General features: G+C 42.5%; 1 protein-coding gene across 5 annotated transcripts in view; it reads left to right on the top strand.

Moving 5' to 3' along the window:
- The window catches only part of GLI3 (GLI family zinc finger 3), a 580,106-nt gene that overhangs the window by 253,114 nt on the left and 300,961 nt on the right, over nucleotides 1-26,031 (top strand). For all 5 annotated transcript variants that reach the window (XM_060247667.1, XM_060247672.1, XM_060247670.1 and 2 more), the window contains one exon: nucleotides 23,228-23,390. In XM_060247667.1, coding sequence (XP_060103650.1) covers nucleotides 23,267-23,390 — 124 coding nt within the window. In that variant the 5' untranslated portion in view covers nucleotides 23,228-23,266. The remainder of the gene's footprint in view (nucleotides 1-23,227; nucleotides 23,391-26,031) is intronic.

Genomic DNA, 26,031 nt, shown 5'->3' with positions numbered 1-26,031 from the left:
TATGCTTCTTGCTTATTCCCAGTGACATTTGTTAATAAAAACACAATTCCTTATTATAACAAGTATTCTTTTTAGACCTTAATTTTTTTTCTTTTATATTGCCTTTATAGGGAGTGGGTAAGTTTGCACAGGAGTGGTAAATTGTGACAAGTGTGGAGCAGAGGTTTTTAAAAAGCATAACGTCTAGTTTTCAGGGAAATTTCATCACTACAGATTTGCCTAAATTGGTGTTAAACATAACTGAGGGCTTTGGCTTTTAAACATAACAAGTACAAGCTTGAATGAATCTAAATAAAATAGCTCTCGTATTAAATTGTTTTGTGTACATTTTGAATAGATCTGACCAAGATGGAGCTTTCTTTATCGCTGAATATTCCCAGGGAATGAAGTAACCAGTTTTGATGCATCTGATAAAAGACCCTTTATGCTTGAGAGACACTGTAATTTTCTGATTGTTCTACATGCTACACCTTGTTTCCCCTCCTCTTTCACACAGTTTCCCCCCTTTTGAGACAGATCCCTAAAGACTGCCTCCAATAGTGCAGATCAAAGCAGTGTATGTGAACACCCCAAATACCCAGAGTAATTTCTGAAAAAAAATTAAACATCCTATGTTTGCTTGCACACTGATCAGGCCACTCTGGATGCTGATAGCAATCAGTATAAACTTTCCCTACTGCTGATGTAATGATGATGAATGCTGTGGCGCTGTTACTTCAGACAGCTCTTCTCAGCGGATGCAAACCACTTGTTAATGAATGGAATACAATTCCGGCAGCATCAAATAGAAGCAGGGGTGGGAATTTGAAAGGAGGCAATCAGTTAAAAAGACAATAAACCAACAGAGTTGGGGAAAGGGTCTGTGTTTCAGAAGAAAAATATAATTAGAATTTTGCGGTACACCTTAGGAAATCTAGTAGGCTCTGAGATGCTCAGAGATCACCTAGATGATCCTCATTTTTCTGCTCTTATGATAACCAGAGTCCAGACTTGCAGGATGCCTCAATCTGAGCTCAACCCCCAGTTTGTCCACATAACTGGAAGAAACCAGTGTGTGGGCTGTGCTATTGACATGGCTGTGTTTTCTTGCACATAGGGTGTTAGAGGGAGAATATATGTGCCGTTCCCTTTGACAGTTTTTTGTTACCTTTTGTACAGTACAGTACTGTACCAAGTGTGCTGAAAGCCACTGTCTGGATAAACCATAGTCAGACAATGAAATTTACATGACTAGACTCTTTTGTATGAAAATGGCTCAACACAGTAGTAGGAAGTTATGAAAAAGGAAATAAAAGGGAAAACTCATGCATCTCCTCCTTATGCGCTCCTTCTATGAGTGCAGCATTTATCCATGAAAGAGAGAAATCTGCTTTCCCCTTGCAATTTCTCCCAGGAGTACAAATTGAAGAACAACAACTTTGGCTCCCTAACATGCTTCTGTTGCATGTTTGGAAACTTGTTTCTTCCCTTCCTGTTTTATGTGCACTGCTCCCCAGGGAACTCTAATGTAAACATGGCATCCGTTGTGAAAAGCGGAGAAAAATAAAAGAGGACTATCTATGAAAAGATCAGACTGCAGGTGCAAGAAATACCAGAGTTACTCACTTAGCAGCAACACTACAGCTGGCTTAGCCAGAACAGTGACTGTTTAAATGAACAATTCTCAGACTGCAAAGGTGACATAAAAATAACTTAATAAAAAAGGGTTCACATGGTGGCTGCTGCCATGTGCTGAGCTGTTCTATGTACAGTGAAAAAAACTGTCTACACCATTTACTATTACATATAAATCTGCTTGCTCCCAAAAGACAGGTTTGTGGGGTGCCAGAATTGCTCCTCTGTTACACCCAAACACATTCTGAAAGTGATACTTGGAGATTAAGAAGATGCTCTTTGTCAGTCCCTCAGATTTCATTGGGATGTAGGGAAGGAGATGTTTTCTTAGGTACGGATTCAAGATATCTGAGGTTTTTACAGGTAGGGTTGTAGGTGCTTTATAGAAGTTTGCACAGATAGTCGTATTCTTCACCCTTGCATGTGTCTGAAGTTCTAAACAGATGTCAAGAACAGCCTCACATGGAATGCATTATAATAGTCTACCTTTGGGGCTGTGCAGGTCAGCATCTCACATGAAGGGGTTGAAGCATTCTCACTTGATGTTCTTCTGTCTGGTGTTCCAGGCTTAGTGCTCACTTGGTGTCACAATGGAGGATTAGATGCCACAAATTAATTCTGTGAATAGAAGGGAATCACAGTTTATGGTTTCTGTTCACAGAAGGGATTGTTTTAGCTTGCATAAGTTATATTTTCTCTAGCCCATGAAAAAAATAGGCAGATGATCACTTCAGTATTTCTGTAATAAAATGGATTTGGCATAATTGAGAATATATTTACAAATCTATGTAATTTTCATTGTCCACAATTGTACTCTGCTGGTCAGCCTTGAAGTCTGGTGAGAGAATGCCTTAGAGCAAGGGTGTCAAACATGCGGCCTGGGGGCCAAATCAGGCTCCTGGAGGGCTCCTATCAGGCCCCCGAACAACTGGCTCTTGTCTGCTTCCTTCTCCCTCTCGCTTCCTTCTGCATCTTAGCTTGCTTTCCCAGGCTTGCTCAATCACACAGGAGCTACAGAACAAAACCTCAATTTTTTCCATTGGATGAGGCTCCTCCCCCTCCTGGTCACCTGGGGAAGGAAGGAAAGAGCCAGAGCTTCCTTTGCCCAGTTCCCTGGCTGGATCCCATGGGAGAAAAGCACCTTTAAGACCATCAAGTGCTAATGTTTTGAGCATGTTTTAAGGTTGTTTTTTTTAAATCCTTAGTCATGTTTGTCTATGTCCTTTAAAAAGTTTATATCTCTGCTACCTAATCTTAAATAGGTACACACATGACCTGGCCAGATATCGCCCGGCCCGACAAGGTCTCATTTATGTCTGTTCTGGCCCTCATAATAAATGAGTTTGACACTCCTGCCTTAGAGTCATTCAAAAAGCAGCAAGGCTATTTTCAGAGTGCCTAAAAAGTAAAAAGTCTGCCATGAAAACGTTGTGAAAGCAACGTCATCCCAGAGTCGGACACAACTGGTGCTTGCGCAGGTACCTTTACCTTTTTAAAAGATACCTTTACCTTTTTAAAAAGTTAGCATGAAGTCAAGAATAGCTCTGCCTTCCTCTAACTTTGGAGAAGGGTAGAGCTCTCTCTGATATTACAATTAAAGTCTCAGGAAATGTTCAGCGAGTGGTGAAACATCTGAATGCTTGTTTTTCAGTGCCTCTATGGTAGGGATGAGCCTCCTATCACTGGGGGGAGGACTGAGATGTGCCATTGCAGTTGTACTGAGTCCCAATTAAAGTTGTGTTTTGTCATAGATAAGACCACACCTTTCCATTGTGGGAGGAGAGGCTGGAAACTAAAGCCACTCAAAAATGTTGTGAACCTCTGTGTATTCACAGGTGCATGCGGATGGAATGTATCAGTTCAAATAATTACTGTCAAGATATTTATGCATTTTATTTTAATATTGGTTACTTACTTCTCTGTACATTCTCTGATTTGTTTTTTCTTCTTCAGTAAGCTGGCTTTAACAATTTATTCTAATCATTGTTCTAGTTTAATCATAACTTGGTGCAAGCTTGCATTTTGCAGTTTTGAAAAGCAGAGGCGCACCTGCAAGCAGGTTGCTGGTTTGCCAGGGATTAGCTTGAAAGTGGGGCTCAGATTAATTTGTTGAATGGGTTCAAGCCTGCGGGAAAATTGCAAAAGATTCCAGCATGGTTGAATGGAAAAAGACCATGACTGTTTGCTTTCATGGTGGAATGTTTATCCCTCTATTTTACCTATGGAAGTTCAGGGTTGTATTTTCTCTTGGCTACGGTCATCATTCTTATGCACATACAGGCAAAGGGGTAGTAACAGAAGAAACTAGTTTGCCAGTGTTTGAAAGCAAGGCTTACTTTTTAAAAAAATGCACATGTGGCATTGAAAGGAGGAGGCAGTCAGGAAGAGAGCTATTCAGGAGTTTCATATCCACTGTAACCCCCATTTCTTGCAAAACCTGTTGGATTATGTGCCAGTTGAAGAGGGAAAACACTTGATTGTTGTTGTTATTATTTCAACTTAATTAATCGCTTTAGCCCAGCTTTTGCAGGGGTCAGGGCGATGTACAAAATATATTAAAACAATATACTAGTTAAAAACAATGCAACAAATCAATTAAATATTTAATAGGCCCTATGTTATTGTTTGTGCTGAATAATTGTTATAAATATCAAATACTTAGACTTGAAAATAATTAAACCATTGTTTATTTGAATGTTATTTCAAAGACTTACTAAAACGTAGAGAGGAGTTGATATCAGCTGTGCTGTTCAAAAGAAAAAAACCCTCAGAACATGGTACACATAATAACTTTTATTATGACCAGCCAAATGATACATTATAGTGTGCAAAGTTTCAAGTGCTCCAGAGCTCTTCTTCAGGCTGCAGGTGACTACAAACAAACAAACAAATAAAAGAAAGAAAGAAGCTTCAGGGCATTCTAGAAATCCTAGAGTAGTCTGCTGTGTTGTGCTATAGATGTTCAATGCATTTTTATGAGCAAAAGGAATTGGATACATTTCACAGAACACACTAATTTCCCAATAGTTATCTTAAAAAAAAGAGAGAATTTTTTTTAGAGATGTAACAGAAGGTCTCTTCAACATGCTCAGAATCTCCCTTATGCTTCAACTGTTCCTGTTTGGGACAATTCCTTTTCTTTGGTTAAATCACCAGCCTTCTTTCAACCCTTTTTTGTCCTTTTGGGTTCCCTTAATTTTTTAAGTAGTGTGTGTTGCTAAAACTAACCGTTATTAAAGATTCAAATCCTTTCCCTGGTTTTCCTGATTAAATATTCTGAGTCAGGGTTAGAGGCTGATGCTTCTATAATTCATGTGAACTTTCAAGTCATTCTGTAGCATATGCACTTCCATTTAGTATACTGGCATTATTTATCTGGATAGCACAGAGCAAAGTTTGGGTCTAGTACCTTTAAGATCAAAAGGTTTTATTCTGGGTATAAACTTGGTGTGCATATACACTTCCTCAGAAAACATATTGTAGGATAATAAAAGTTTTTTTCTAGTGTTGCTTTACTGAAAAGGAGAAACATAAGTTGTGCTTTTAAAGCAGTGCAGGACAGGCTACTGCAGAGTAATGAATATAGTATGACAGAGAGGATGCTATAGCAATGTGCATTAGTAGGTGGAGGGACCAGTGTTCAGACAGTGATCCTTGATGTGAGCATACGGATGCTCAAGTACACAAGAGCATCCCTGTTTTCAGCTCTGAAATGGTGGAGAATATGTATCATTGTTACTTGCATTCAGGGCAAAAGCTTCTGTTGTTACTGTGACTAGCTATGATTTATGGTTTCTTCCGTGGGGCAGTTTCTGGTTTTTGTGATTTGGGGGAAGATTTGGGGCATTAGAACATCAGTTTAGAGTGGAATACCTTATGGAATTCATTTTCCTAGGAGGATTCGTATTGATTCCGTTAGACAAAAAGGGAATTACTTGGGCATTTTTGAAAATGCCTAAATGAGACACAGTTATATATGCTGATGTGGGATTTCATTGGAACATAGCATTGTCTGTGTAAATGGAATAAAACAAGGCATACTGAGAACCTCCAGTCCTGAAAATGTTATGGAACAAGCTTTGAAAATGTGCAGGTGAACATAATGAGACCCTGCTGGATTAGACTAGAGGTCTATTTAGTCCAGCATCTTGTTTCACACAGCAGCCAACATGGTGGTCTCCACTAAGAATTCAGCAAATAGAGGTTTGATTGGAGGATGTGTGTGTCTTGTATTGCCACCAATACAAGCCCATGAATGTCATCTGCCTTTTCCCCACCTTTGCCTTTAAAAAAAAAAGGGGGCGTCAAACATAGAGCCCACAGGACTGAACCAGCCCATTCAGGACTCTTACCAGGTCCACGAGCAACGGGTCATTACCTTTATTGCTAAATGACAGAAACTGTGCATGATATCCCTGTATACTCTCCCAGTCCTAATGAGTTATGGGTGGTGGAAGTGGGAGGGTGGACATCAGGGAGGTACTGTAAGAGTGTTAATGTTTAGAGCATGTTTTTATTTTGAGTAAAAATAATATTGTTAGTTGGGTTTGCCTGTATCCTTCATAAAGTTCATGTCTCCTGGCCCTGGCATTACATTTTACATTACACATGGCTTGGCCAAACAAAGTGACATTTATGTCAGATCCGACCCTCATAACAAATGAGTTTGACACCTAAAGTTTTTGAATCCGTAAAGTGCCATCAAGTCACCATTGACTTATGGCAACCCTAGCAAGAGGCTTTAAAGGCCAGTGAGAAGCAGAGGTGGTTTGGTATTGTGTTCCTCTGAAGAGTTTTCTGTTGTGGTCTCCCTTTCCTTGGTGGTCAGCCTGCTTAGCTTCCAAGATTGAATGAATTCTGGCTATACCATGCCACCTTTCCTCCCAAAATATATTTGTGAAATGAAATAACTTCATTACTCCTTTATATAAAGATAATTCTAAGCACAGAATTTGACTTTTCTTTTTGGAGCATTATTTGATGCCAAGTATGCCAAGCTGTGCCTAGCGGTTTCTTCCATCAACCTCTGTAGTGATCTTGACTGCTTGAAGAACACCTCCCTGCCATTTACTTGGGTTAATAAGGCAGCAGTAATACTCTGAATGGAAATGACTTGGAGACAGTTATCTCTACTTAAAATACCTTTGGGGCACTGCAATATATAAAATATATAGAACAAGAAAATTGTATTCTCTAAGTCTACTCTATTCATGAGAGCCAGTTCAGTTCCCCTAATTAAAGACCCCTGGAAACTACGTAGTTTTAGGAAAGGAATTTCATTATGAAATTATTTTTCTCATGCAAAGAAAAATAATTTCACAATGAAAATTGCTGGACTTTTGGGGGAAAGGCCTTGGTATTTAAACCAGTGTTTTCAACCTCTTCAGATGTATAAGATGAATTACTTCCTTCATGCACATCTGGCAAAGCTTCCAATACTACCTTTGTTTTTGAAGCATCTCAGGCCTGCCAGTTATCTTCTCCATGTCACAAAGATATGTGGTTGGTGGCTGTATACATGTGGAGAACTTTTGGCTTTCTCCCTCTGCGTGTCACTAGTATTAGTAGACAAACGTAAATTTGCCTCACTCTCCCAATACTCAGCTGATGTGGAAGCAGGAAAAAGAGGTGGTTTTCTGTGATGCTGCCTCATTGTAGAAGAAGAAGAAGATATTGGATTTATATCCCACCTTATACTCAGAGTTTCAGAGTGGTCACAATCTCCTTTACCTCCCCCTCCCCCACACACAACAGACACCCTGTGAGATAGGTGGGACTGAGAGAGCTCTTACAGCAGCTGCCCTTTCAAGTACAACTCATATGAGAGCTATGGCTGACCCAAGACCATTCCAGCAGCTGCAAGTGGAGGAGTGGGGAATCAAACATGGTTCTCCCAGATAAGAGTCCACACACTTAACCACTACACCAAACTGGCTCTCAGTGTCCATCCTGTGGGGCATTTTGCATGTGAATCTCTCCCAACCTCAGAAAGGAGTTTGAAGCTAAACAGCAGGCTGCTTGAAGAAGAGGAACACAGGAAAAGATCCACTGCACCATCTCCTTCCATGAACTTTCCCAATGTATCCAACCCACTCTCCCTAACAGTGTTTCTGTCTTTAGTAGCATAAGTAAAGGTTGGCAATGATAATGGAGGAAGAAGGATGGTTTTCTTAGATCAGTAGATGCTGGAGTTCTCCCTCAGAGGTTGTCGGACATCTCTGTGGGTTATTCCTACTATTCCTTCAGGGAGGCAGGAACACTTTTTTCAACTTCCTGTTGGCGCCTTCGGAATAACCCCGCCCTCAGTTTTTGTTCCTGCCTCTACAGGGAGCAGCAGCACAAGGCTAGGCTCAGCCTTTTTTCTCTGTTTCTTCTTCTCAATTTCCATTCCATATCCTTTCCTTTCCATATCTACTTATCCCTCCTTTTCCTTCTGCCTTTGCTGATCAAAGACTACCGAGGAAACTTGTTCTGGGTCGTTTTAGAATGGCCTGTAGTAGGGACGGTTTCCTATCGGACGAGGAGGGAGAGTCGCGCGCCGCGCTTCTAGCAGCGCCGACTCACGTCGAAGGAGCCGACCTGCCTTTGCGGCTTGTTCGCGCCCTTCCTGACGCGGCCGCAGACGAGCCAGCTGCCAGCGCCAAGAAACGGCGCGTAATGAAGGCCCAGGCTACGTCCCTCGGGGCGGCAGCAAGCAGCGGCGGCCATTTTGGAAGTGCGGAGCGTAGCTCTCAGACCTTCCAACCCCCAGGAGCAGGCACTCCGGAGACTCGGAACTACCTGCAACCGCGCATCGAAGGCTTCCAGGACGGGGGTAACGTACAAATGGGCAACCCTCTGAATCCAGAGGCTATGCTTTTTATTAGAAGAGCTATGCAGGAGGAAATGGGCTCCTTTTGCGCCCGGCTGGGGCTTCTCCCTCAAGGATCAACCTTTCCTGCAGACCCTCCCCGCTCTTTCTCCTGGCCCACTAAGGCAGCGCGAAAGGCCCCAGTGCAGTCTTCCCAATCCTTAGAGCTCGAGACTATGGCATCTGACTCTGACCAGGAAGACAGGGAAGAGGGGGAATGTTTCTCTGAGGAGGAACAGGAGGAGGTTAAAATTCCTGAACAGGCTAGTCGTTTCTTCCATCAGGAAGATTACCAGTTCCTTCTAGCCAAAACGCTTTCAGCCTTAGAAATTGAGGAGGGCCCTATTGATGAGGAAATCAAGGTAGCTAAATCTAAGAAGTTTAAGTCAAGAACCAGTGGTAATTCTGAGTTCTTGCCCAGGGGGGAAGCTTCTGAACAAGTCTTCCCTTTTCCAGAATACTTTGAAAAGCAGGTTAGAGCAGAATGGGAAAAGCCAGCTTCCCTTAAGCAGTTTCCTCACTTAGTAAAGAAGTTATATGCACTGCCTGCCTATACCAATGAGTTGTTACAAGCTCCAACTGTGGACGGCCCAGTAGCAGCTCTACAGTCTTCGGGACTGGTTTCAGAGGACGGCCAGGGTTCTCTTAGAGATCCCCTGGACAAAAAAGCTGAGGCAACCTTGAAGAGATTGTACGAATCTGTGGCCATGATAGTTAAGGCGTCCTCCGCGGCCTCCCTGGTCTCCAGGGCGTCCATTGTTTGGGTACGTAAGTTACTCCAGATGTTACCAGAGGACAACAGACGCATGTTAGAGGGCGCCTCACGCATCCTTAAGGCAGCGTCATTCACAGCTGACGCAACCTTAGATATACTGACCTTTGCCTCTAAAACAATGGCTTCCGCTACTGTGGCTAGACGCCTCCTGTGGCTTAGGGCTTGGCAAGCTGACTTCCTCTCTAAATCCACAGTGGCAGCTTATTCCTTTCAAGGGGATCGTCTCTTCGGGGACGCTTTGGACAAGATCCTAGTAGAGACTAGGGATAAAAAGAAGGCCATGCCCAAATCCATTCGGAGGAATGAAAAGAGGGGCCCTCAGTCCTTTCGGACCCAACATTCCTTGGCCAGATATCGTTCTGAATCAAAGAAGTTTAATTGGGAAACACCAAAGAATTCCTTCAAAAGAGGCTCATTCGGCTCCAAATTCAATCGTAATAACTTCTCCAAAATGGACAAGCCTGACAGAGAGGGCAAGTCCAAGCAGGCATGACTACGGTCACGTACCGGTGGGAGCTCGACTACTCCACTTTGCAGAAGCCTGGGAGGCCTCTCAGGCAGACCAATGGTCTTTAGAAATTGTAAAAGAGGGGTATTCAATAGAGTTTCACCGCATTCCACCAGACAGATTTGTCAGATCACCTTCCCCCAAGCAGAAGCACAAACGTCTCATCACCTCAAAAGCAATTCAGCATCTTATCGACATTCGAGCAGTCGAACTAGTCCCAGGGTTGGAGAAGGGGAAAGGCGTATACTCCATCCTTTTCACCATACCCAAGAAGAATGGCGACTGGAGGGCCATCTTGGATCTCAAGTTTCTAAATCGCTATGTCAAAGTACGTCACTTCAGAATGGAAACCTTGAGATTCATTATGGACTCTCTATTGTCAGGGGAGTACCTCACTTCCATAGACCTGACCGAAGCTTATCTCCACATCCCTATCCACCCTTCTCATCGTCGTTTTCTAAGGTTCGTGGTACTGAATCAGCACTTCCAATACAGGGCCTTACCCTTTGGCCTGTCAACAGCGCCCAGAGTTTTTTCCAAAATGTTAATTCACCCAATAGCCCAGCTGAGGAAGCAGGGTATTCACATTCACCCCTATCTGGACGACCTCTTGGTCAGATCCAACAGCAAGGAGAAATCCCTTCGGGGGACAACTCTGGCCATTCAGTGTCTTCAGTCTCACGGATTCCTGGTGAACAAAGAAAAGAGTTCACTTCAGCCGAGTCAGAGGTTGGAGCACCTAGGCGCAATGATCGACTCCACTTGCAATTCGCTATTTCTACCTCTGTCCAAGGCCAGGGCCATCAAGGATTTGGCTTCCAGGGTCATCCAGAGCAAATCATCACCTCTGATGTTGCTTGCCAAACTAATGGGACTTTTGATATCGACCATAGACATGATTCAATGGGCCAGATTCCATTCCAGGCCTCTTCAACTGTTCCTACGACCATTTCAACTTCAGATAATGGAGAGAAAGGCCATAAATCTGATAATTCCGTTGTCAGTCAAGAGGAGTTTGCGATGGTGGACGGACTTGTCTCATCTTCGCCAGGGCAAGTTGTTCCATCCTCCCTCATACCTGGAGGTATTCACAGATGCCAGCCTGGGGGGCTGGGGAGCTTCTCTTCAGGACAAGCCAGTCCAAGGCAGGTGGTCTCAGTCCGAGAGTCTGCTTCCCATCAACCTGCTAGAAATCAGAGCCATACGTCTAGCCCTGGTTGCATTCAGGACCCAATTGTTCCAGAAGCATGTGCTTGTCAGAACGGACAATATCACAGCCAAGGCGTATCTGAACAACCAGGGGGGCTCCAGGTCTTCTCAGTTGCACCGGGAAGCATCAAGAATTCTGACATGGGCAGAAAAACATCTGGCCTCTCTAAGGGCGGAACACATCAGAGGCCAGGACAACATACAGGCAGATTGGTTAAGCAGACAGGAAATCTGCGAGGGCGAGTGGGCCCTCAGCTCAGACATATTCGACCTCATATGCCAGCGTTGGGGTCTACCAGAGGTGGATCTTTTCGCTTCAAACACAAATGCGCAACTACCAAGGTACTTCACAAGGTTCTCCCATCCAGAAGCCGAACAGACAGATGCCTTGACAGCCATATGGCCTCCAGGTCTCTTGTATGCGTTTCCTCCGGTCCCTCTAGTTTCTCGAGTACTGCGGAGGGTGAGAGCTCTACAGGCGGAAATCATCATGGTAGCTCCCTATTGGCCACGGCGTCCGTGGTTCTCAATGTTGACAGAGCTATCAATAGACCTTCCAATGTCACTTCCAGTTCCTCCCGACATGCTTCATCAGGGTCCGGTGTGGCACCCCGACCCGGGGTGGTTTCATCTGACCGCGTGGAGATTGAGCGGGAGACATTCAGAAATCTAGGTTACTCTCCGGAGGTGACGGACACTATGCTAGCATCAAGAAGGCCCTCCACAGTTCGCATATACAACACCACCTGGAAGGCCTTTGTCCGATGGTGTCGTAGGAAAAAGGTTCCTTCGCTTTCCCCTTCCATTGCGGAGATACTAGCGTTTTTACAGGAGGGCCTGGAGTCCAGGTTAAAACCAGCTACGCTGAGAAGGCAGATAGCTGCCCTGTCCACTGTCTTACCGGTCGTTGGAGGGTATAGGCTATCTCAACATCCACACATCCAATTATTTTTGCAGGGGGCAAAATCGAAATCTCCTCCGACAGTCCATCGCTTTCCGTCTTGGCGGCTCCATACCGTTTTATCAGCGCTTACCAAGAAGCCATTTGAGCCCCTTCGAGAGGTGGACTTAAAATGGGTGCGAATGAAAACTCTCTTCTTAGTAGCCATCACGTCTGCACGTCGAGTCTCGGAACTGGGGGCCTTATCAGTGAAGGCGGGTCTTTGCGTGTTCCACAAAGAAAAGGTGGTTCTGCGCACGGATCCCTCCTTCATTCCTAAGGCTGCTTCTAGGTTCCACCGCTCACAAGAAATCTACTTACCCACCTTTTGTCCAGAACCCAAACACCCAAAGGAGGTAGTCTGGCATACGTTAGATGTGCGCAGGGCCTTGAAGATTTTCATTCTACGATCTGAGTCAATTAGAAAAACTGAATCCATGTTCATCAACATCTCTCCTCCAAGAGTGGGAGACAAGATGTCTAATTCATCCATCAGTGCAGTGCTGAAGGCCTGTATCAGCGAAGCATATAGGGCATCAGGGTTACAGGTACCTGGAGGAATCACGGCACATTCTCTTAGGAGTGCCTCCACAAACGCGGCACTGCTGAATAGGGCTTCAGTCGAAGAGGTGTGTAGAGCTGCTACTTGGTCCTCTCCGTCTACATTCATAAGACATTATAAGATCCATTCCATGGCATCAGCAGATGCAGCATTTGGGAGAAAGGTATTACTGCATGTTCTGGGGGAGGTCAGCGATGAAGACCCACCCGATTAAAGGGGACTGCTCTGATAGGTCCCACAGAGATGTCCGACAACCTCTGAGGGAGAACGGCCCATTGGACTTACCGTGAGGGGTCCTTCTCCTCAGAGGTTCGGAGGACATCTCGCCACTCCCAGATTCATTTCATCGCTTAGGTTTCTTTCTATAGCCTATCTCCCTTGTACTGTGTTACTTTCAGTATTATCGGAGTTCAAGTTTACAGTTTACATGTTAAAACGAGTTGTTAGTTGTGTTTATAGTCCTTCTAGTTAGAGGGAAGACGACACTGCTTTCGGAGTCCCACAACTGAGGGCGGGGTTATTCCGAAGGCGCCAACAGGAAGTTGAAAAAAGTGTTCCTGCCTCCCTGAAGGAATAGTAGGAATAACCCACAGAGATGTCCTCCGAACCTCTGAGGAGAAGGACCCCTCACGGTAAGTCCAATGGGCCGTTTTCAGATTCAGTTTAGGTTTTATTATAGTCCTCGACCGGATCCAATTGATAAAACAAAACATTATCAGGTTATCAGGTATACTAGTATACAAGTTACGAGTTCCATTCAAAATGTAATAATAAAATGTATCAAACTTTATAAAATTACATCATGGAGAGAAAGATAATATATAAAATGCATAAGTAACAGCACAGATAACTATTTTAAAATTTCAACCTAGAAATCTAAAAAACAGGAACTATATAATAAATCTCCTAAAGAACCTGAATCAGGGCTCCAAAGGGTAGGACTGAAATTTATTGTGCACTTTGATTGCCTGAGCACAGAATCTGGTGGTTGGCTTGGTAATAGCTGAGATTTCATTTCTTAATAATTTAAGCATGTCTGTCCCTACCACAGAGCTATCTACAAGGGAAAGAATTGCCTCATCTCAAATTTCTTTATAGAGGAGCAAGCGGAAAAAAAGTCCAATTTCCACCTCCATGCTGGAGTTTTCATGGTGCAAACCCACTAAAGAGAAATTTCTATTAGCCTGAGATCTTACCCAGTTATTCTAATTTTTAACCAAACCCCGCCTTAACTGCTTCTCAGACAATGGGTTGGATCCTGGTTTCCCTTTGGTGCTTTCCTCAGGGTGGAAAGAACCATTCTCCTGCAAGATATTCCAAGCAGGCCTGCCAAAGTTTTCAAAGTAGAAGACAGTTCAACCTTAAACAGGAAAGCTAATGCAGTAAGACTTAAGATGGACCTTTTCCTCCATTTTGAAAATTACTCTTTCCATATTTTTTCCAGTTTTCATGTGGATTATTAGGAGTTTTAATAAAAAAAATATAGAATGACCGAAGGACTGGATTTATGAGATCTGTGCAAAAGACAGTTAATGTTTTGGTTTGTGGCCACTGTGTCAAATTATCACACTAAGTGCAAATCTAATGTACTGGTGTTTAGCATGCAGGTGGCCTCCTTGGGTGGATGGAGAAAAACAACCAAGAGAGGTTTGAGCTGCTTCTTGGTCTCCCAGGGAGGCCATCTGCATGCTAAAACGCAGCGCACTAGATTTACGTTTAAGTGTGATAATTTGATACACTGACCACAGGAGCCAGAGTATCAGCACACCTCCTCTCAGTTAGTGAAACACTAAAGGCGGTGTGTTCCATTCCAAAATGCCTTCTCCCTGCAATTATTTTTGTTTTGCTTGCATGGTATTTTTATTAATGTGTGAGAACATTTAAAATATATTATCTTGCACCTGCAGTAGTACAATCCACTTTAATACCTCAAGACTATACAGCCTCCTTTGTTTTCATATATAGGTTTTACTATGGGGCAACCAGAACTTGTGTATTAGAGTACCAACACAGGTTATTGCTGATTCTGTCTTGCATGAGTAGTTTGTTTGCATTTGCTGCATGCATGTTAATGTTTTCCTCCAGTCATTTCCAGTAGGCATTGCTGTTGTCAGTTTCAGGCATGTGTGAAAAAGGGACTGATGAGCAAACTAAGAAACCTGGTTGCAGCAAAGACAGATTATCTGAACCAACATGGATGTCTCATATGAATGCAACCACTTTATTGGTAATGTTTGCTGGAGAAAGGGTTGATTTGCCATATTTAATGTGTCTTTCAAGGGATGAGTTTATGCTGCTTGTTATCCTAGAATGTCTCTGGAAAAGTTGGCCTCTTTCTTTAAAGCCTTGCATGATTTGGGGCAAGGAAGGAGGATTGCCTTCTTCCCTACCAGTCTGCCTGGCAATTAAGAACTTCATAGGAGGATGTGTTCTAGGCGTTCCCAACTTCTGAAGTGTGGTGGTTGTCTACTACTAGAGATAGAGCATTTTCTATTGTGGCACTCCACAATAGAAAGGAACCCTTTCCTTGTTTCTGTGCACCTAGTTCCTTTTAAAAAAGTTCTACATACCACATAAAACATTTCTTTTTCTTTTTGGAGCTTTTGGTATTAGCTAAAGTTTAGGGCATTTTGTTTTTTTGCCTCTTGACTTGTTCATATTGTACTGTGGTAGTCATGGTGCTTTACAAATGCTGCTTGAACTGTTGGTATTATTAGGTTGATTATTGTTTTGGTATTCTAATTGTTATATTGATTGTATTGATAATACTGATTCACATCTTTTTTAGTATATTTTGTCTTCATGTATTCCATCTTGACAGCTTTTTGTTGGAAAGAGACATGAATATACATTTAATCAGGGCTTTTTGGTAGAAAAACCTCACCAGGAACTCATTTGCATATTAGGCCACACCCACTGATGTCACAGTTGTTTCACGCGGCTTTTTTGTAGGGAAAGCCCAGCAGGACCTAATTTTAATATTAGGCTACACCCCCTGATGCCAAGCCAGTCGGAACTGCGTTCCTGTATGTTCCTGCTCAAAAAAAGCCCTGCATTTAATAAAAATAGGCAATTAACAGTAAATTGCTACATCTTGAGTAGAACCACTGGTTAGTATTCCACTTCCCAATTGTGTTCTGTCTGATGGATCAGCTGAATCCTTTCGTCTGGTGGAGATGCTTTCCCTTGTTGGAAAGCTCTACTAGTGGCACAGATCCACGGGATCCTTTCCCTTGTCTAAATGGACATTGCATGGAGTCTTGTCCACTTCTTGACTGAAGCCCTGTTAAGCCATGACCAATGATTGTCACATTGCAGATGATAAGCTGGAGCCTTTCAGATCTGCGGTGGAGCTGCTTATGAGTAGACAAGCTTTTTGAATCAGCAGGTTGTGGGTGCATACTCACAAATAGATCTATTGATGGGGAACGCCCCAGTGCTGACAAGGAAGGCTTCCAGCAGCAGATTTCATCTTCAAGGCATATTAGCTTTCTGGGAAGTGTTCCACCTTGTCTATTAAAGTTCATTTGCATGGAATTTAGGATACTAATGAATTAATAGAAACCCATGCAGTCTTCAAATTATGGAGGTAGATGCCAGCTCAGAAGGAACAACAGCTTTTTGGGATGGATAGAAGTGGATTCTCTTTAAGGTTAAACTAATGGTGTTATTTGTGGCCATTTTTGAAGCCCTGACTTCTAGGGCTGGGAAGTGTTGGATATAGTTGCTGCTACAATGCTACCTAAAGAGCTCCCCAAAATGAAACACATTGTGAGATCTTAAGGAGATGATATACTACATGTGTCAGAACTTTACCAGTTCTTTTTTAGAATATACTGTCCTTGTAGTGTACTAAATTAAAGCTGCTTTTTCCAGCTGTTGTGCATCTCTTCTTTTTCCATGAGCATTTAAACAAATTGGTAAGGAACTATTCCTTGAAATAAGAAACAGGTGGGAACCCTAGTTGTGAAGGATTAGGGTGTAGCGTCAGGTTTTTTTCCCCCAATTCTAAAATGTCTACAGCTAACCCTGCCATTATTTTTTGTATTTTATTTCAGTGTAGTTTACTAGTTCTAAGCCCAGGAGATCCCAGTACTGGATTGCATATATTTTTAGCATATTTATTTATTTTCTTACAAAATGTATATCCCAGCTTTCTGCCATCATGAGGACCACCAAGGAGGCTAGCAAATTAAAACATACATATTAAAATTACATTTTAAAACCAAACACTCCGCAAAAACATACATCATTGAAACAATAGAAAACAAAGCTAAAATACGTCTGAATAGGTTTTTCCTTCCCCACAGTTCTTTGAATGCCAGCTCAAAGCTGAGTGTTTCAAACCTAACTCTGTCAATTTCCAAGCTTTGTTTAAAAACTGTATGACTTACCTGCCCTTGCCAATGAGATGTTATAGGTACCTTTGCTGGATGCTCCAGTGGAGGTTTGTCAGTCCTTCGGGCCATGGCTCGATCTGAGATAACTGGGATAAAAAGATCGATCTAGCACTCAAGGGAACACATGAGGCCACTGCCTTGGCAATCAGTGCATCAGCTACAACATTAATTGTGTCCAGAGTGGCCATTGTTTGGGCCAGAAGGCTCATCCAGTTGCTTCTGGATGCCAACATAAAGCTCCTAGAAGGTACCAACAGACTGAGTTCACCACAGATGCACTCACTTTCTGCTCTCGAGCCTTGTTTTCTTCTACCATAGCCAGGAGAAGAATCTGGCTCCAAGTGTGGCAGGTGGACCTTTACTTCAAGCACATAGTGGTAACCTACCCATTTGGAGACGCCCTGGAAAAAATCATGGTGGTGATAATGGACAAAAAGAAGGCAATGTCCAAGACCTTCCATCAGTCTGACAGGAGGGGTTTCACCTCACAGTACTTTCAATTCCCACTCTGCCCTTACCAGTTCCAGATTATGGAAAAGCAGAACATCTCAATCAAGGTAGCACTGTCATGGAAAGCCTGAGATGGTGGACCAAGGACTTCGGTCTCTGCCAAGGGAACACCTACTATGTGACCAAAAAGATTCAACTCTTCACAGATGCGAACCTCTCTAAATGGGGAGCCACCCTCAACAACATCCTGACACAAGGTCATTGTTCTCACACTGAAGCACAGCTCCCTATCAACATGTTGGAATTGAGAGCCATCCATCTGGTTCTGATCCATTACAGCAACCAGGTGGCAGGACAACAAATGTACGGACAACATAGCAGCCAAGACCTGTCTGAACAGCTAAGGGGGATCCAGATCCTGTGCACTGAACAAGGAGGTAACAAGGCTGTTCATCTGGGCAGCGCATCATCTACTGTCTGTCAGAGCAGAACACATAAAAGGCACAGGCAACGTCCAAGTGGATTTGCTCAACTGGGAGGCCATTGATCCAGGGGAATGGTCTCTGAAAAAAAGCTTGTTCTGAAGATTGTAGACCACTTTGGGTTGCTGATAATAGACCTCTTTGTCAATCATATCAGTCACCAGCTCCCCAAGTATTACACCAGATTCTTCCATCTTCAGATGGAGGCGGTGGATGAACTAAGGGCTAATGTATGCCTTCCCTCCAATTCCCATCATCCCAAAGTTTCTCCGGAAGTTCAAGCAACAACAAGCACAGATCTTGCTAGTGGCCCTATGATGGCCTCTACCATTCAATAGAAGACAGTATTGTGCCTCTTCACGTGCTGATATCTCCAGATATGCTGACACAGGGTCCCATATGGCACCCTTACCTAGAATGGTTGCAGCTGACCATGTGGCAGTTGAGCGGACTTCCTTCCAGAATTTGGAGTACTCAGCAGAGGTAAGAGATATCTTATTAGCCTCCAGAAAGGTCACAACGCCTTCTGGAAAGCTTTCTACAGATGGTGCAGAAGAAAAGCAGTCAGTCCCTTGAAGTCTCTAATCCAGTAGATCCTAGAATTTCTGCAAGAAGAGCTGAACTCTAGATTGAAACTGGCTATCCTCCATAGACAAGTAATGGCCCTGAGCTCAGTACTTCATTTAGTGAACGGAATGGATCATTCCAATCATCCTCACATTCAAAGATCCTTGAAGGGGGCCACACTCAGATGTCCCCTCCCCACAGGTACACAGATTTCCTACCCAGTGTCTTCACACAGTATTGATGGTCCCTTTGAAATGACTGTGACTAAAAACAATCTTTCTTGTGGTTACTAGGGATGGGCATGAACTGAGGGAAATGGTGGTTCATTTTGTTTTGTGATTTTTTTGATTTCTGACCTGATTCGTGTTTGATTGGTTCATTTGGTCTGGGAGGTATAAAAGTCGCTGGGAGTATTCAGCAGGCTCTCCTCCACCTGCCATCCAAGTTTGGAAAAGATTGGATTTGCAATGTCTGAGTTATAACCTCTCAAAGCTGGTGCCCCCAGGAAAGCTCAGCTTCAGCTCTCACGACAACTCTTTGTGCTGCAGAATGGGAGCTCTGTGATTGGCTCCTGGAGCTGCCAATCAAGCTACGGACAAATGCTGTGGGTGTTTCTAGGGCTTCCAGAAGTCCACCCTCAGTGTTGCTTAGGAATTGATTGAATCAGTGCAAAAATGAACCAAGTGAAGCACCATAGTCCAGATCAGTTTGGAACGAATCAACCCAATTTATGCATGAATTGCGATTTGTGGTTCAGTTTGTGCCCATCCCTAATGGTGACATAGCCTTACACAATAATATTTTCTAGCTCTGGTATGGTTACTTCCCTTCCTAATTTCAGTCTCCTTCAGATTTTTTTGTTGCAGAATTCCATTTTGGTTGATGATGGAGCCAAGGAATAGAAAATTAAAACAATTAAAACATTGATCAGGGAGGAGGAATCAGTGAGAGAATGCCAAACGAAACAAAAGTCCTCACTTGCTGGTAGAAGATGGCAACAGAAAAGAGATAGATGAATCTCCCTGGGAAGAAAGGCCCTCTCCTGGGTTGCCACCCACTTAATCTTAGAAAGGCCTGAAGCAGGCCTTCCAAAGATGATCACAGTGGTTTGACAGCGTCATAAGGGTGTAGGAGGTGCTACAGGCATGTTTGTCCCAAACTTGGCAGGGGTTTGGAGGTCAGCACCAGCACCTTGAATTGTGCTCAGAAATAAATTTTACACCAATGTAGATGGGCCAAGAGTGGAGGGATATAGTCCCTAGCACCCACTTCAGTCAGAATCCTGGCTGCAGCATTCTGTACCAACTGAAATTTCCAAACATTTTTCAAGGGCAGCCCCACCTACGGTACTTTGCAGTAATCTAACCCAGATGTAATTAGGGTATAAATCATAATAATCAGATCTTTTCTGTGCAGGAAAGGCCAGAAATGACAAATTGATTGAAGCTGGTAAAAGGCACTCTTGGCTACAGACGCCACCCATTTTTCTAGCAGGAGGCCAGGGTCCAAGAATACCTCCAAGACTTAAAATCCCAGCTCAGACCTTCTGTCCACCAGTAGCACTTCTGTCCTGCTGGGATTATATTTCAGTTTAGTTGCCCATATCCACTCCAAATCTGCATTCAGGGTTTCTACAGCCTCCCTTGGATCAGCTGGAATTGCAAGACAGAACTGAGTTTTATCTGCATATTGGTGATAACCCATTCTAAATCTCTGGATGACTTCATCCAATGATTTTATGGATCAGCTGGAATTGCAAGACAGAACTGAGTTTTATCTGCATATTGGTGATAACCCATTCTAAATCTCTGGATGACTTCATCCAATGATTTTATGTAGATGTTAAAGAATATGGGGACCAGATGAAACCTTGAGGGATCCATAAGGACATCACTTACTTGCACAGACTGTCATCTGTTAAGTTAAAACCCCCTAACAACATTGTAAAAAATGAGTATACATATTGCCTTTCTACCTCAAGCCAAAGTCAAAACAAAAGCTATATTTTGAATCTAAGATAACATGCTTGTTCAAAAGGAAGATGACTCAAGATGACTCTTCTCTAAAACCTGTTATTAGGCATGGGCACAAACTGGAAAATACCTATTTGGTCTGGGTTCACAAACCATGCAGCCCTGAATTGAATCCCCAAATGAAAAAACCTGCCCAAGCTGAACTGGTTCAGGTGAAGTCAAGCCGCGCCCCTAACATGCCTGTGTCACCAGGAGTGATGAAAGTGGATCAGCCCCCTGATGTGCTTGAGTCACTCCCAGTGTGCCCACATTACCTGGAAATGATTCAAGTATCAGTGACGCACTTGCATCACTTACAGATTATGCGGGCATGCTGGGGACAGGGCCCGACACCACCCAGAAGCACCATGCTGAATACACGAGTCAAACTGAGCAGAAAAGTTTGATGAGCGTTCAGGGGAAGGCACCTTCTCCAAATCTCAGTTCGTGAACTTTGAGCCAGGCAAAGTCCAGCCTGGAATTTGGCTCAGGTTTGGGTCTGTGACCATCTCTATCTGCTACGTACACAAAGCATTTTTACAGGACATAACTGTAATTTGTATGCAGATTTAAGACAGCTCCTTCTTTTTTTGACAATGAATCTGAAAAGAAACCTAGTCTTGCATTTGAGTAATAGTTGTATTGATAAACTAACACAAACTTTTAAAAGAATTTTAAATATCTAAAATTTCTAACTTATTTGTACCTCTGTTTGTTAGTAGTATCCCAAGAATATATATCTGATATAAAGTAGATATTTATCTGGAACAGTCATCAGTTTGTCATAAAAGTCAATTTGTCACTGAAGTCTTAGAATAGTTGCCATCTTGGATCGGATTAGTAATCTATAGTTAGCTGTTAATTTGTATTATAGTTTTGGTATTTTAATTCTATTTATTTATGTATTTGTAGAAATGTTGTGACTTACTCTGAGACCACTTGCAGGGGAGGGCGGGATATAAATAAAATAAAATAAATAAAGAGTTGTATCTCTCCAAGGGCACCTTAAAAGAAAGGTGTAGTGTTTTATGAAAAAAACTCATGGGGTATTTTTCTTACCCCACCGCATAGGCCAGGTTTAAAAACTACCCCAATTACAACATTTGTAGATTTCAGAGATTGTTTGGGGTGCTTTTTTTTTTAATGTAGTAACTGGCAGAATTTTGGGACATTGTTTGCTACTGTGTAGGTAGCAGAATTTTGGGACATTGTTTGCTACTGTGTAGGATTGTATGTTATACATTAGTAATATTTGTCTTCTTTTTTTGGATTTTTCTTGACTGACCATAGTTGTCTTTCCTGTAGTCAGTACACAGCTGTGCACAAACTTTTAGGTGTCTTAGTTTATATGGTAGAGTTCACAGCTCCGAAAAGGTGGCTCTGAGTCTAAGACATTAAAAAAAAAAGGAATGAATAGTGAGCAAGCGGCAAATGAATCCAAAAGGTGAAAGACAGAATAACAATACTTGCTCCCTGCAGGGATTTCCATTTTAGGATGGTTGTTTAGAGAAAGTGATCCTACACTGTTCCTGGTAATCACTCCCTCCCCCCCCCTTTCACGAGTGTGGTGCTCCAATAACCCTTTTTAGAATTACGTTTCTAAAACAAACAGAATGAACTGTTTATGTGATCAGCCTTGAAGATATTATTCACTGCGATGAACCTGGACTGATATAAATGTCGAAGTTTAAATATTTGGATTTACAGTCAAATGGATGATCAGTTCAGCTGCTGCTATATAGTTCCAAACTGGGAGGAGAGGAGGAAGACTTGGCTGTTTGCCAGATCTCTTAGAGATTATTCAGATTGCTTTCCCCCACCCCCCCTTTTTGGTAGCAAAGCTTCCTGCAAAAGCTTAAGTTCTTTCCACACCACTTGGAAATAACTGACCGTAAGTCAATCTTTCTTCCATGTAACACAGTGAAGCCATTGGAACTAGAAACTAGAACAACTGAAAAGAATAGACCCAGACTGGCATCTACATTGGTCAGAAGCAACAGAACAAAGTTAAAGTCCAGTGGCATCTTTAAGATCAACAAAGTTTTATTCAAAGTTTGAGCTTTTGTGTGGACGCACATGTATCTAAGTGTGCATGCACACGAAATCTCATACCTTGAATAAAACTCTGTTGGTCTTGAAGGTGCCCCTGAATTCTAACTTTGTTCAGCTGAAAAGAATGATAAATAGTATGGCATAATGTTGGATTTGGACAGAGGAAATCTGGGTTTAGCGAAGTCTAGGCCTAAACTGAAAGAGCCCCGTGGCGCGGAGTGGTAAAGCTGCAGTACTGCAGTCCTAAGCTCTACTCATGACCTGAGTTCGATCCCGGCAGAAGCTGGGTTCAGGTAGCCAGCTTGAGGTTGACTCAGCCTTCCATCCTAAATGAGTACCCAGCTTGCTGGGGGGAAAGTGTAGATGACTGTGGAAGCAATGGCAAACCACCCCGTAAAAAGTCTGCTGTGAAAACGTTGTGAAAGCAACGTCACCCCAGAGTCGGAAACGACTGGTGCTTGCACAGGGGTGACTACCCTTTATCTTTAGGCCTAAACTGAAAGGGCAAGGTATGCAAATAAATAATATTGAACTAATTGATGCCAGTTGCACATATTTTCAGTCTGTTTTGCCTTGCAGGGTTATGGGAAGTAGAAAAAGATAATCCTCATGTATGTTGCCCTGATCTCCTTTGGGGAAGAATGGGATACAAATGTGATGTGTAACAGACAAATGATTTGATGGGTATTGTTGAGAGGGTTGGTAGATTGCTAATGCTGATACGTAGCATAATGTTCTTTAGGTGGTAAGCATGCCAAGATTTTAAATCTGTCTTTGAAGGTTTATGGCTCTGCTGTTCTGTTCAGGTATAAGTGTGAAGAGAGCTGAAGTAATGAGAAGTCATCATGGAAGCCCAGTCCCATAACTCTACCACGGGCGAGAAGAAAAAAGTTGAGAATCCCATAGTGAAATGCTCCACTCGAACAGATGTCAGTGAGAAAGCTGTTGCCTCCAGCACAACATCCAATGGTGAGTAACAGCAGGGATTTACTAGCAGCCAAACCTGCCATAATTTAATGTGTGCCGCATTCCATGTGACTTGAGCTTTTGCACCTGGATTCAGTGTTTGTTCTAAGGAGAAACTGAAGCAAGTAAGCAGAGTCGTGGAGGGGGAAAAAAGAGAGTGGGGAGGAACGTGTGTGTTTGTGTGTGGAATTCAGTGAGCCCAGTTCTGGCATCAGACTTGGTCTTCTTCTCCAAATTTTCTAATTTGAGTCGTAAATAATGATATTATTTATTATGAGACATTGCTGTTGTGGCATTTTGAAAAATTATCATGATTAGCATGGAAAGCGTTCAAAATACTTTACATTTTACCATGGAAATTGCTTACCCTCGTTAGGTTACTATTGGTTACTATAAAAGAGACTTGGTTACTATATAATTGGTTACTTTAAAAGAGACAAAAATTGCCTTGTCAAAAATTAATGACAGATTTCTTGTCTCTTCTTTTAAAAATTTAAGTATACTAGTCCATTGTAAATATCCTCCCTCTCAAACATATTCCTCCTGGATTTCTTTAACCACTCAAGGCACAACAGAGAATTTATGGAAAAAACATGCACATTTTGGAAACATGAATATGTAGTTTGAAGAAATCTTACTCATTTCCTTCCAGAATGTCATTGCTTGCCTGGTAATTTGACATGCACACCATCTAAGCTTTCCACTTTTCATCCCCCACCTGCTTTCCGGTTTAATTTTGAAAGACTAAGCCCATTGTTCAAAGCTCCTGTTGTAGTAATTGAACCACCTTTGTTCCATAAAACAGCCAAATAATTTGAACTCATGACTTTTGTCTGATGTAGTTCGAGATGTATGTTTAGAAATATACATAGAAACAATGTTTATTTTTTTCAAAACAGGAAGAGGAGGTGCTTTCTTTTCTCCTCCTCTAGGACTTTCCTGAATATTCCTGTCCAAGTGCTTTGTTTAAATCCAGACAGGATATGTTGCATACGTCCTGTCATTTAGAATACACGAAACATATTATTACTGTTTGCTGACTGGTAGAATTGTATATCTAAAGTTAAATTCCATAGACAAGTGAGGCCAACCAAGCTCACAAATTCAAACTGAGTGGGGGTGGGGGAGGTAGATGCGGTGAAAAATAAGTGGCTGGTTCAACTAATAGGAACTATTACAGCCGCACTGTAGGAAATTAGTAAGAAACAGATATCCAGCTTCTCATACCAGTGGCTTGGCAAGTCTCCAGAAAATGAAGGTTTCTTCACCAACAGCTCAAAGCAGGAATCTGTGGTGTGAACTGTAGAGCCTCTGTAGGTTCCTGGGGGCCAGTGGGACCAACCCTGGCAGAAATCCATTCCTGGTTAGAAGGAACCGGGTGCCTTCTGAGTCCTGTGCATACTTCGAAAGTTGTGTTTGTGGCCTCAAAATGTGGTCGGAGTTCAGTACTTTTCATTTGATCTTGCCATAGCATTGCAGCAAGTAGCACCTCTGCTGTGGCTGCATGCAGATGTTACACTGAAGTTAAGTGAAAACTTGGCTTGTTGCTGAATGTGTGTACTCCTGGCTCCTGACTCTTCCCCCTCCCTAGAAAACTGTAGTTAAAATTTACTGCAGTTACACATATGCAGGTATATGGATTAACCAAGGTTGGAGAGAAGGATTTTTAAGCCATAAATAATGGTTATTAGTTTTTAACCATAATCGTTGACATGAGAAGAGGAATGAAGAACAAGGTTTGTGTGTGAATCTGGCACCAAGCCATATTCATGCCCCCGCTTACTATAGTTGAATGTGATGTCTGAATGCAGCTCATGGTACAACTTACAACACAGAATGAAATCTGCAAGCTCTCAAAAACCAAATGATTTAACTAGAGATGTAAATCTGTAGAAGCCATGGAGGGGGAAAAAAAGAAACTTGTCCATTTTCCCCCAACCCTCCATAATGGAAATTTGGGATTAAAGTGAAATATATGTAATAATTATCTACAGGCAATGTTGGGAATGCACCCAATACGGAGGAAAGAAACTGCTCAGAACTGCAGCCTTTGTTAAACATACATTTTAGATGGCAAAAACTTAGAGACAGAGGGGAAAAAATGAAAGTTTAAAATCAAAAACACATTTTGTTGTAAAGAAAGTGTGATTTTGACAGAAAGAGTCTCAGATAGGCATCATATGGCTAGCAGTGTATGTCAAAATCAAGTTAAACTTTATCATGTTATTCAGGCATGTAAAAACATTATAAGCTGTGTAGTGTGTTAACTGAGGACAAAATTAGACACAGGACATTCTCGACAATATATTGTATATATCTGAGTATATATAGGAATTCTGTTTCTGTAATCCTGTACATTGCCTTACATAACGTTCTTAATACTACATATTCTGAACAAGAGTTGCATCTTAAAGAATAACAAAATTTGTGGCAGGGTATGAGCTATTGTGTGCCAGAGTGGTGTAGTGGTTAAGGGTGACAGATGCTAATCTGGAGCACCAGGTTTGATTCCCCGCTCTTCACATGAAGCCAGCTGGGTGACCTGGGTTAAGCCACTGTTCTCTCAGAACTGTCTCAGCTTCACCTGCCTCACAGGGTGTCTGTTGTTGGGAGAGGAAGAGAAGGTGGTTGTAAGGCGCTCTGA

This window comes from Heteronotia binoei, chromosome 10 (assembly GCF_032191835.1).
Source record: "Heteronotia binoei isolate CCM8104 ecotype False Entrance Well chromosome 10, APGP_CSIRO_Hbin_v1, whole genome shotgun sequence".
NCBI lineage: Eukaryota > Metazoa > Chordata > Lepidosauria > Squamata > Gekkonidae > Heteronotia > Heteronotia binoei.
The sequence above is the reverse complement of the archived record's forward strand: the minus strand, read 5'-3'. Positions and strand labels throughout refer to the sequence as shown.